General features: G+C 48.6%; 1 protein-coding gene across 1 annotated transcript in view; it reads left to right on the top strand.

The window, feature by feature from the left end:
• Nucleotides 1-12,912, top strand: part of Rgs9 (regulator of G-protein signaling 9) — a 73,840-nt gene that overhangs the window by 37,904 nt on the left and 23,024 nt on the right. The window contains exons 9-12 of the mRNA NM_019224.2: nt 237-299; nt 9,979-10,008; nt 11,115-11,176; nt 11,982-12,095. Coding sequence (NP_062097.1) covers nt 237-299; nt 9,979-10,008; nt 11,115-11,176; nt 11,982-12,095 — 269 coding nt within the window. The remainder of the gene's footprint in view (nt 1-236; nt 300-9,978; nt 10,009-11,114; nt 11,177-11,981; nt 12,096-12,912) is intronic.

Genomic DNA, 12,912 nt, shown 5'->3' with positions numbered 1-12,912 from the left:
TCTGTTCCTCCCTCTCCTTCTCACTATGTGGAGCTCTAGGCATCTGTGGTAATAGTGCAAATAGAGCAGCCGACAAGCTCTCTAGCTCATGTAGGGGTTACCTCACATTTCTTTGTGGGCTGGACCACAAGCCCTTCTCAGCTTGATCTCTCAATTGTCAGCTTGGCCAGATCTGAAGTTGATCAGAAGCTAGAGACTTCCTGTGGTGACTCTTACATTGTTATTCTTCCATTCAGCCTGGAATGAACAATGTGTTAGACTACGGCCTGGACCGCGTGACCAATCCAAACGAAGTTAAGGTAAACCAGGTACGTCTGCTGCACTCTGAGGTTGGGAAGGTGTCCATGTGTCTAGCTGTGTATGTGAGGCAATGTTATCTCTCCTTGGAGACTGCTGTCGATACCGGGGTCTGTGGTATCAGAATCAAGGGAAGAGGAGCCCATGACAAGGGTCCTGAGTAGAGAGTTGACCTGGTGAGTGAAGGACGGGTGTAGGGCAGGGAATATGATATCTGAGTCATTTCACACTTTGAAAACCTGGTGAGATTTCTCTACCCAGTGTGTCATTGTTTTGGCTTGGCCTCGAGGCATGAGTGGGGACCAGGAAGGTGTGTCTGGGTGGGAGGGAGACGGAACTGCCAAGGAGGAGAGAAAGGAACAGGATGGGGCTGGTACAGTAGCACCGTGGTGTGCAGAGAGACTTAGCCTCTCCAGAGAGCATCACCAGGTGTGTCATTTGGACTCTTGTCTAAAGCGACCCTTCCTTTGACACACTTAAGGCACGTCAGCCAGCTTTCAGCTCGCCGTTCTCCCAGCATCCTCTTCCAGGCTTTCTTGTCAGATAGCAGTGCCAAGGTCTTGTAGGCTCAGTTGCTATGGAGACAGAATCATCGAGTAAAACTCAGAACCCGGGTGGGAGAGGTTTTTTTTTTTAATTTTTTTTAATGGATAATGTACTGCTCTGGAAACCTCTCTCCTGTGGAGGAGGGGGACGTGGAGGCCGCGCGCTCGTCACTGGCTCTGACGTGGGAGGGGTGTGGGGACTGACTGAGGCTCGGCTGGGTGTACGTGGGGTGTATGGGGGTTAGAACACGACCTTCACTCAGTCAGTTTGGGAGAGTGGTCATGGAGCTGTACTGTTCCATTCGTGCTATGGATGCTTGACTTCCGAGGAGTGCAGCCAATAGGCCTTCTCATCGAGGAGGCATCTTCATGCCCCCTAACCACCCGGAAGGAGGCAGCTCTGTCTTCTAGCTTTCAAAGCCCTGGGTGTACCAGCTGCTGGCAACGCTCTAAGCGGGGAAGTAAAGGATAGACTGGAAGTGAGGCAGAGCACGGGTTCTGTGTGGGCTGTGTCGTCTTTGCTGTACACTCACCTCTCTCTGTCTCTCTCTCTCTCACCAGCTCTCTTTCTATTGTGTGTGTGCACACACTGGCCATTGTGGAGCAGTAAGAAGAAACCGCACACAAGCCGCCCTCCCCTCTCCAGCAGCACAGTGCCCACCACATCCCCTGTGCAGGAAGGGACTGGGGCTGAGTGTCGTAGCAGCGTTTCCCACGACCAGGCGATCCTACTTCTTCCTCTTCCTGCCCTGAGGGGAGAGGGTCACAGAGAGCTTGGAGCATCTTCCCTGAGGCCTTAGGAAGGCAACGTTTAATGTTGTTTCAGTTCAGAGAACTCACAGGGTGGAGAACAGGGCCATTACTGAGAAGAAGGAAACTCTTGACCTCGGTTGTCCCTAAACAGAGGCAAAAGCCCACTGAGCATGAAAATGGAGGCCGTGAGGCCAGCAGGTGTCCAGGCCTCAGGCTTCACCAGACAATGGCCACTGGTCGGTAAGACTGCCCAGCCTCGGGAGGATCTAGCCTCAACTGGGAGCCAGCCCTAGTATGTATTTTTCTTTTCAGTTCCTATACCTTGAGGGTAACAAAAGGTCAAGTGTGATGTCTACCCACCTTCCTGTTTCATTCCAAAGAATATTTGGCCCTACCAGGAGAACCCTGGACAGAGGCTGGGCATTGGTCTGGTTGTAAGCCCTGGCTCCTTCTGGCCTGAGCATCATTTCTTCCACAGTAGGACAGGTTACACTGCCATCTAGTGGGACTCATGGCCGGTCACACTGTTACCCAACGCAACCCTTAACGCTGAAGAGAGAGAGCTAAGGCCCTAGGCAGGAGCCCAGCTCCCAAGCCTTTCAGACCCTGAGTATCCCACTACATTTCGTTTTATTTACTACACCTTGAGTTTCAGTTCCTACACCGAGGGTTAGTTCCTTAGCGTGTGAGGCGCTCGCTGTCAGGGTAGCTGTTACTGTTAACATTCGAACATGTCATTGTACTGCGAAGGAGGTAGGTTATGGGGGTCTCACCTTTTACGTGTGTCTGTATGGTTCTTTTTAGTTTCAGTTACGTTTTAAAGTTAGCATACAGAGCGATGGGTTTTATTATGACACTTCCGTGTGTGTGTGTGTGTGTGTGTGTGTGTGTGTATACATGTATATATAAAATCTGTGATATATATCCTTATACTATGTTCTTGTACCTCACCTCTCCTACCCTACCGTCCCCCTCTGCCCATCTCTTACTGGTCCCCTTCCTCTACCAAATAGTGCCCCTTTGTGCTTTCATGTCTTTACAGACCTCTGACCCTATTTTGGGAATGGATTTAGACTACTCCGTCCCTATACCCTCTTATGCTTCTAGACTGGGAGGAGGTGGGGGAGGCACAAGGGGAATGAACGTCATACTATCCCATCCTCTCTGCTTCTAGTGAATAATCTGTTGTGGGAGCGGCGTAGGTCACACGGGTGTGCATGCTAGTCTGAAAATGAGGCAGGAACGTGGCCCTTGGGTGTTAGATGCATGAGTTGCTAGGCACTCAGGCCAGCGTCTTCATTGAGCCAGACCCTTTGCATTCCTATCGACAGAGAGCTTCCTTCCCACGGCTCTCCATGATAGCTAAGGAGAGTGCAGCCCTAATGTGCACTGGTGTCTCCTGTGCCATGGGTGGAGAGACAGTGCTCCTCCCTTTGCCCTGGCTCAGAGACTCTCAGCAGCCACGGAATAATGAGGCCGGCCCCATGAGTAGATGAAGCAGGTCCCAGGGAGGGAAAACTCACGCAAAGACACATCGCTTGGACATAGTGAACTCGGCATGGAAACCACCAACACCCCTCCAAGTCCTGCCGGGTGGGCTCCGATGCCCAGCGTGTGGGTTTTAAAGAGGCTTTATCGAGGTTTTGACGTAATATCAGTTTTATTTCTCATGTGATAGAACCAAAACAGAGAAATCTAGTTCTTTGTCCAAGGCTGGGGTTACAATACAGAACTTGGGTCACTCAGTTCAAGAACTGTATCCAGCTCTTCCCATCACCCAGCCCAAGTACCCCATTCAGCTCTTCCTATCACCCAGACCAAGTACCCCATCCAGCTCCTCCCATCACCCAGCCCAAGTACCTTATCCATCTCCTCCCATCACCCAGCCCAAGTACCTCATCCATCTCCTCCCATCACCCAGCCCAAGTACCCCATCCAGCTCCTCCCATCACCCAGACCAAGTACCCCATCCAGCTCCTCCCATCACCCAGCCCAAGTACCTCATCCATCTCCTCCCATCACCCAGCCCAAGTACCCCATCCAGCTCCTCCCATCACCCAGCCCAAGTACCTCATCCATCTCCTCCCATCACCCAGCCCAAGTACCCCATCCAGCTCCTCCCATCACCCAGACCAAGTACCCCATCCAGCTCCTCCCATCACCCAGACCAAGTACCCCATCCAGCTCCTCCCATCACCCAGACCAAGTACCCCATCCATCTCCTCCCATCACCCAGCCCAAGTACCCCATCCATCTCCTCCCATCACCCAGACCAAGTACCCCATCCATCTCCTCCCATCACCCAGACCAAGTACCCCATCCATCTCCTCCCATCACCCAGACCAAGTACCCCATCCATCTCCTCCCATCACCCAGCCCAAGTACCCCATCCAGCTCCTCCCATCACCCAGCCCAAGTACCCCATCCATCTCCTCCCATCACCCAGCCCAAGTACCCCATCCAGCTCCTCCCATCACCCAGCCCAAGTACCCCATCCAGCTCCTCCCATCACCCAGCCCAAGTACCCCATCCATCTCCTCCCATCACCCAGACCAAGTACCCCATCCATCTCCTCCCATCACCCAGACCAAGTACCCCATCCATCTCCTCCCATCACCCAGGCCAAGTACCCCATCCATCTCCTCCCATCACCCAGCCCAAGTACCCCATCCAGCTCCTCCCATCACCCAGACCAAGTACCCTATCCATCTCCTCCCATCACCCAGCCCAAGTACCCCATCCAGCTCCTCCCATCACCGAGACCAAGTATTGCATCAATGATCATCCATAGGTAGGGCACTAAAGTTCTCATTCTTAGGATGGTCTCGGCTGATTTAATGTTCTATTGCCATCTTAAAGTTCTTTACTCTCAGGGCTGGAGAGATAGCTTGGTTGTGCAAGTGTGGTGTGTGCTTGTCATCTCAGCACCAAGGAGGCAGCAGCAGGAGTGTCCTGGGTCTCACTGGCCAGCCAGGCTATAGAAGTCCCTTTCTTAAAAAATATCAAGGTGGATGGCCTTTGAAGGATGACACTTGAAGTTGACTTCTCTCTCTCTGTCTCTCTCAGTCTCTCTGTCTCTGCTCTGTCTCTCTCTCTCTCTCTCTCACACACACACACACACACAAACACACACATACCACATATACACATACCACACACATACACACACACACCCCACACACACCACACACACCACACTACACATACCATACACACCACACTACACACACATCACACACACACACCACACCACACACACCATACACACCACACTACACACACACCACACCACACACACCATACACACCACACTACACACACACCACACTACACACACACACAACACAGCACACACACACAACACACCACACACACAACACTACACACACACATACACACACATATACACACACACCACACACACACCACACACACACACCACACACACACCACACCACACACACATTTCTTTGCTTGGAGAAGAAGCATTTTCATTCTGCACTTGGCCCTTCAAGTTGTGAGTGAGTTATCCTGCCTCTCGATGCTAAGGAAGTACCAAGTAGTCCAAATGTCTGCTCAGATGATCACTGCCTCAGATCCCACACCCTCCGACAGCTGCCTGCTCTCCCCTTTTCTGTGTAGTTTGCTCTAACAACTCCAGTTTCTGGATTTTCCTCTTTGCAGTTTCTGCCCTACCCCCACCCCTCCAGTGCCTGGCTAGGGTTCTCACCGTCCTCCTGGCCAGTGTTCCACATCACTTCTGTTTGCAGACTCCTTCCGGGCTTCCTCACCTCTAGGTCTCTACTTGTCTGTCTTCTGGCTCCTCTCGTTTCAACTGTTAGGGACCCAGTGCTTCCCAAGTCTAGCTCTGACCCCTCTAGCCTCCCTGGGCAATTTGCTCCTAACCTCTGAGGGCCATGAGCTGTGTAAACAAGTCTGTCTCTAATTGGGAAATCCCTGTAAGAAGAAAACAGCAATGCTGTTAGAATTTCGGGAGCCGAGAGTCGTCAGAGTCCTCAGGCAGAATATTCTTAGTGTGGGGAAGGGTATCCCTTTAAGTGGGAGTATGGGAATGGCTTCACTCTAGGAGAGCCTGCATCCAAGAGCCAAGTAGCTATATGTGTGCATTCCAGGGTTAGAAAAAAAAATATTGCTTCGTCCTATTCTGTCACCAGGCGGTTCCCTCTGAACTGCAGAGTGTGTGGGTGTGTGTATTTTCAATAACTTTAGCATGATGTTTTTTTATGACCTTTTGGCTAAGTAATAATAATATTGATAGTGGGTTTGCAAGCTTAGCAACCCAGAAAACGATTCCTAGTTAAATTTGAATTTCAGATGAATGGTGATAGTGTCTTTAAGTATAACTATATCCTGACTGTCGCCTGGCACAGTATTTCATCCTGTAATAAGAGTTGACTTCGCACACACCCTGCCTGTTTTAGATCCAGCAACAGCGTGCTTAACCCTAATTAATGGCCATTATACATTGAGTCTCTGCAGTATAGCCACTGCCTATGTAAATTATCCCATTTAACCACTCTCTTGTGTTCCTTTTATAAATAAGAAACAAAGGCTTTAAGATGCCAACCACTCCCCCTCCCACCTTTTCGAGATCATATAACCAATAACATACAAAACCAAGATTTCAACTTTTGCCTGGACCCAAAGCCCACACGCTTCCTCCATTTATTCCCCATTCACAGGTCAGATCCTCCCTTTAGAAAAGTCTAGAACCTTTTCCCAGCGCTGCCTCATTTTGCACACGTTTCATTATGTGTATGTCTCCGTATGCACCCGGGGTACATGCGTGTCATTCCTGAGGTGACTAATCCCAGGGACAAGTATGTGTAGAGCTAGAATCAAAAGCTGAGATTTGCACAGACAAACCGAGGTAGAAATTAGGATGCCCGGGCTTCAGCCGGATCCTGTCATAGGCTGAGCATAGCCAACTCAAAAGTCTTCCGAGTGCCAGCATGACGCCACAGGTGGCACAGCTTACACTGATAAGCCTTGTTTGGGCTGGCCGTGGTGGTGCATGGCTTTAATCCTAGTACTCTACGAAGTTGAAGCCAGCCTGGTCTACATATCAAGTTCCAGATCAGCCAGGGATGTATCATAGGACCCCAACTCAAAGCATACAAAGTTTGCCTTATGCACAGAATTATTGAAACTATCCCATAAAATTATGCTCAGGTTATGTGCAGAAGGTATAGATGAATGTAAATTGATTTTCTCGTTAGACTTGGGTCCCGTCCTCTAGACATCACGTCTCGGTACATTTCCAAAGATCTGAGAAGAAAAATCTGAGGTCAGAAATGCCCCCACGTTAGAGAGCACATTGAAGGCTGAACCCCAGAAAGTTACTGGTAGCTCTGGGAACACCACAAAAAACAAAAATGACACACCAGGGACAGAGTTCTGAAAAGACTGTGAAAGCAAAGAGAGTGAGTGAAATGTAAAAATTGTTAAAAATCTGAGGATGGAGACAGTGGTCCCACGGGCAAATACATGAATCCATCAGGGAGAGCAGCAGAGGTAGGAACAAGCGTGTGCACACGGCTGTCATGTCCAACAGCTCCCTGTGGGGCCTAGAGATGGCCGGACAGACAGAGTCCTGCTCCTTTCTTCTGTGTTTGTGCTCTGAGCCCCTGGGCCCCAGGGCTGGCTGTGGGGCAACAGAGGGTGGTAAGTTTGATGTGGGTCCTAGGATCTCTGATACCTAAGATACTGGCGGCCGGGCATAGAATCAGCTTCGGACCGGTCTTTGCATCATGACTGTAATGAGTTGTGTTTCTGTGCTTATGTCTCATCTCATGGCTGAGGCTTTCATTCTCTTTGTTTTAATTATAAATTAAAAGGCAGGACATTCATTCCATCCAGCAGCATCCCTAGGTCAAGGCAAAGGAAGGCTGTGTTTGAAAAGAGCAGGCAAGGTGGAGAGGGGCAATGGACCCAGTGACTCTGTCTCTCACGGCTCTCACTCCTCAGTCTTGCCTATGGCAGAGGTGCATTCAGGTTTTGGCTGAGCCAATGATAGTCCAGCAGCTTCTCCGGCAGGGTATTAATACCAACAACCATCCAGAGCTTTGGTCTCCTCAGCATGGAATCAGTCATAAAGTCTTCCCCCTTTAAGCTTTTTAATAGTTCAAAGGAAGTGTGAATTGCTTTGCATTTGCCGAGGGCTAATCAATGTGCGAGTGTCCAGCTCCCTCTTCCAGCAGAGGTCCTAGAGCGTTAGACAAGTATCTACTTGAACAGAACTCTAACAGAGGCATCTAATTATGCTAGATCTGAGTCCAAGTCTACACTGGTCCCAGGGTCCCTTCCTATCTAAAATGTATGGCTTCTAAAATGAAGCCCTGTGTTGAGAGGGAACTGGGACAAGGATGAATGATAGCCAAGCAAGCATAAATGTGATTGCCAAGACTACATCAGCGCTTCTCAACCTGTGGGTTGCGACCCCTTTTGGGGGGAGGATTGTCAAGTGACCCTTTCACAGGGATGGAATATTAGATATTCAGCATGTCAGATATTTACATGACAATTCATAACAGTAGTAGTACAATTCATTACATTATGAAGTAGCAAAGACAATTTTATGGTTGGGGTGGGGGTGTCACCACACCATGAGGAACTGTATTAAAGTGTCCCAGCAATAGAAAGGTTGAGAACCACTGCTCTAGGCTGACTGCTGAGTGTTTCCAGATGATTAGGAGAAAGCTTATAAAGAGTCTACCTTCCTAAGCTCCCAAGCACACCTGTGCTTCTGAGCCAACGGAACACTGGCTCCCTTCACAATGTCTGAGGAGAAGCAGGGTCCTTCTAACACATGAAGATTTGCTTTAACTCAGCATCATCTATGTTAAAAGGCAGGGATGATGAGGCTAGGCTTGCAGGATTAGAGTCAGCACCAAGCATCCCTTGGACATAACCACATCTCAGAAAACCAAGACGGAGATGTCTCACGGCCCCAACCTCAAAGGATTACGTGGGGCAGGGAGGTGGACCCAAGAAAGCCTGCTTCCGTGGCTTGTAGACTGAGAGATTTCGGCTGGAGAAAGACAGGGAAGCCTGCCTTGGAGCCATCCTTTCCTTGTATTCACTCGGAAAGTCCAGAGAGAGAGAGAGAGGACTCCCTGTGGCTGATCCCCAGTGTGAACGTGAACTTGCTTTGATAGCAAGGGTATGGGGCTCAGTGTGATCTGCCCACATTACGGGCCACCGCTTGAGACTAGGCAGTGGGGTTTATTTTTACTTTTAGTCATGTGCTTTGGTTTTAGAAACATGGCTATGTTATTTTTTTTTTCAGTTCATGATGTCAGTCAAATTGTTATGAATGCCTGAGAGTGAATCTCACAATCTATTCAAAGCTCCTCCTGGTGAGAAAAGAAACACACGTTCAGGGTCCACACTGGTTTCTCAAAGATAGAGAGAGATCTTTGTCCCTTCTGCTATGTATCGGGGTGCGGTGGCTTCCAGTTTGTCAGCTTTTATCTATCTTGTGTGTGTGTGTGTGTGTGTGTGTGTGTGTGTGTGTGTGTGTGTGTGTATGTACATACTCTCCATGTTGCCTTTGGATTCCTATTGCTATGACAAAACACCACGACAAAAAGCAACATAGGAGGGAAGGGCTTATTTTCATCTTATGACTCCTGTGTTAACAGCCCATCTCTGAGGGAAAGCAAGGCAGAAACATGGTGGCAGGAACAGAGGCCATGGAAGAGTGCTTGTTTCTATGGGTCGCTCAGCTGGCCTTCTTATACACCCTATGGCCACCATCCCAGGGGTGCTGCCTACATCGGTCATTATTAAGTTAAGGAAATGTCCTACGGGTTTATCCACAGGGCAGTTGTATAGATGTACTTTCTCAATGGTGGTTCCCTCCATTTAGATAAGTCTAGCCTGTGTCAAGCTGACAGACAAGCAAACACATGACATATGGTCGGTTCTCTCCTTCTGTCTTTAGGTAGGTTCTAGGGATCAAACTCAGGTCGTCAGGCCTGCAGTGGTAAGCACTACTGAGCCATCATCTTAGCCCAGGTTACCCTCTTTAGCTCCCATTTTCAGCTCTTTCTATAGACAGAATGGGAGAGTGCAAGGCCAACTCCAAACTTCGTCTTTAATTCACCCTGGGTTTTAGGAATAAAGGTATCGTGGTTTGCTATATTCCTTCCCTGGCCACCCATTCTGCTGTTAGTCTCCATTGGTGGCACAGAGCAGGGCGGAGGTGGTAGAGACGATGGCAGGACGGAGAATCCCACCTTTTAAGTATGAGGAGAGGAGCCGTTTTCTCACGGGCAATGATTTTTACTTTTCAAATGGACGTTTGAACCGTAAGGATTTAATGGCACTGATTTAATGGCTTTTCTTCTTTGTTTTACAGAAACAAACAGTCACTGCTGTCAGAAAGGAGGTAATTAGTCTCCCAGTTCCAACGAAGCTTGACTTTTAAAAATCTTCTAACAAATTATGTGTGCTGTGGCTCCATGGTTCACCCTTAGTAATGAAATAGAAGCCATGTGTAATGTTCAGACAATTGCTTCCAAATCAATGGACAGAGAAGGATCCTTGGTAAGGTCAGAATGGAGCAGATTCTGAGACTCGGGATGGGAAACGTCCCTTGAAGCCACACATCTGAGGGACGGTCAGGGAGGACTGTGGGAGTGAAGGCTGTACATCTGTAAACTGGACCCTGCTCTTACAAATCCACTGAGAACCTGAGCAGGTGACAAGCTATCTCCTTTGGCCGGTTTCTGCAGGACTTCAACATATATCTCTGTATCTCACTTCAATACTCCTTTGGACATCTTTGCCCTCCAGCTGTTGGCTTTTCTCAAACTGACACATGATGGGCTGAGGAAGAAACTGACTAGAAGTCCGAGCTGTGAACCTGAGCCCTGGCTTAAGGATGTAGATTACACTGTTGGTTTGGGTAAATGACTTCCGGTCTTGGATCCCTGTGTAATATCAGAGTTAATCGTACTCAAGGGTAGGGAGCCGGAGATCGTACTGCTTATCTTGTTGCCTGGCCAAAGCAACTGAAGAGTGGAAAGGGCTTATCCTGACTCACAGTTTTAGGGGATACAGTCCACCATGGGAGCGAGCGGGGATCACAGCGGCATGGCACGAGGCAGCTGGCCACAGGGCATCCACACTCAAGAAACAGAGAGACATGAATGCAGCTGCTGACCAGATAACTTTCCTCTTTGTCCTCAATCCTGGAGCCCAGCCTATGGCCTGGTGCTGTTCACCTTAAGGGTGGATCCTCCCCTCACAGCCCAATCTAGAAATCCCCACATAGGCACCCCCAGAGGTCTGTCTGCCAGGTGATTCCAGAACCTGTCAAGTTGAGAGTCACATTTAATAATCACAGCCATCAGGGTTGGGGATTTAGCTCAGTGGTAGAGCGCTTGCCTAGGAGGCGCAAGGCCCTGGGTTTGGTCCCCAGCTCCGAAAAAAAGAACCAAAAAAAAAAAAAAATTCACAGCCATCTTCTGACAGCCGTCTCTGTCTTTCCAGATTATGTATTACCAGCAGGCCTTAATGAGGTCCACAGTGAAGTCTTCGGTGTCCCTTGGAGGGTACGTCCCTGATTTGTCCTGCTAAATCATGAGCGATAGGTGTGTAAGAGAATGTCTGCTCTGAGTCAAACATGACAAGCCGCATGCAGACTGACTTTAGGTTCCATTGAGCCGTATTTCGTCACCGTTGACTTCCAACATTAGGTTAGGTCTCATAAAAAAATCTTCCGATAGCCTTTACGCCTTCTCAAATTAATAGTTTTTGAAAGTGAGACATCTTTCCTAAAAGCGTTCCTGCAACTGTGGGCAGAATTCATGGCAGGAACCCGTGGTTCTTCCTTGCGCACAGATAAGAGCATTGTCTCTGCCTCAGACACCAGGACATGCATTAACTGGGAAGGCCTCACTTAGCTTGAGGTCAAAGGGTTCCAGTAGTGCATTGAAGTTCCCAAACACAGGCGTTCTTGGTTCCAGAGGTGGACTCCAGAAGACTGGTGACCTTGGTTTGTCTATGGCAATTGCAGATGGACACCAAGACACAGACAGACGAGTCAACTTTGGAATGTAGAAATGTTCCTATGGCATGCGACAAACCTGTGTTTGAATGAGGAACAGAAAATTGCTAAGGGGGAGAGGACTGGGAGAAAGCAGAATTATTTCCCAAGTACACTAGGACAGATCTTTCCAAATATTGTCCCATTTCAGGGGCTGTCCCACGTTTTTTTTTTTTTTTTTTTTCTGAGAAGACGGTAATAGGATTATAACTAAATCAATACCAGAAGAGAGGGCAAGTCAATTACTCCATGCAGTTATCTGGTCTCTCTGGGTTGAGTATCTAGAAACCCCCTTTCTATCTGCTTTTCAGAATCGTCAAGTATAGTGAGCAGTTCTCGTCCAATGATGCCATCATGTCTGGCTGCCTTCCAAGTAATCCTTGGATCACAGACGACACCCAGTTCTGGGATTTAAACGCCAAGTTGTATGTATTTCGAACGTTGGGATTTTAACAAATCTGGTGTGTGTGTGTGTGTGTGTGTGTGTGTGTGTGTGTGTTTGGCAAGTGTATGCGTGTGATGTGTTTGCGTGTGTGTATGAGTGATTCATGCGTGTGGGTACCTGTGTTCATGTGTATGGAGGCCTTAAGCTGATATCAGGTGTTTTCCTTCACCCATCTATATACGCTTTATTTACTGAGTCATGGTCTCTCACTGAACCCATAGCTCTCCAGTTCTGGCTAGTCTTGCTTTCCCTGAGGATTCTGTCTGTGCCTCCTGAGGGAGGAGATTACAGGCGGCTACCACACCTGCTAAGTTTTTTCATGGGTTCTGAAGACCCAAAGTGGTCTTCACACCTACATGGTAAATACTTATCCATCTAGCCATCTCCCTAGCCCAAATGTGTTTATTTTAGGGTGGTCTGTGGTACAGTTGGTAGACAGCCAAGAATTCACGAAGCCCCAGATTTGACCCCCAATACAACTTAACAGTGCACGCCTGTAACCCCAGCACCTGGGAGGCGGGGGGATCAGGCAGTCAAGGCTCTTGGGTTACATAGCAAGTTCAAAGCCAACCTGGTATACAGGGGGCACTGTCTCAAGTTTGAGGGTTATTTTTTTTTTCGAGTTGTAATTCATATGTCATACAATTTACCCATTTAAAGGGTACAATTAATTTTTTGTTATATTGATGGAGGAATGAAATCTCTACTTACAACTTTTAAAAATAAATCTGCACCCGTTAGCTGTCTGTGCCCCCAAATATCCATTCCCTGAGCTCCCCTTAGATGATCACTAGTCA

This window comes from Rattus norvegicus, chromosome 10 (genome assembly GCF_021556685.1).
Source record: "Rattus norvegicus strain SHRSP/BbbUtx chromosome 10, alternate assembly SHRSP_T2T, whole genome shotgun sequence".
Lineage (NCBI taxonomy): Eukaryota > Metazoa > Chordata > Mammalia > Rodentia > Muridae > Rattus > Rattus norvegicus.
This window is presented reverse-complemented; position numbering and strand designations above follow the sequence as displayed.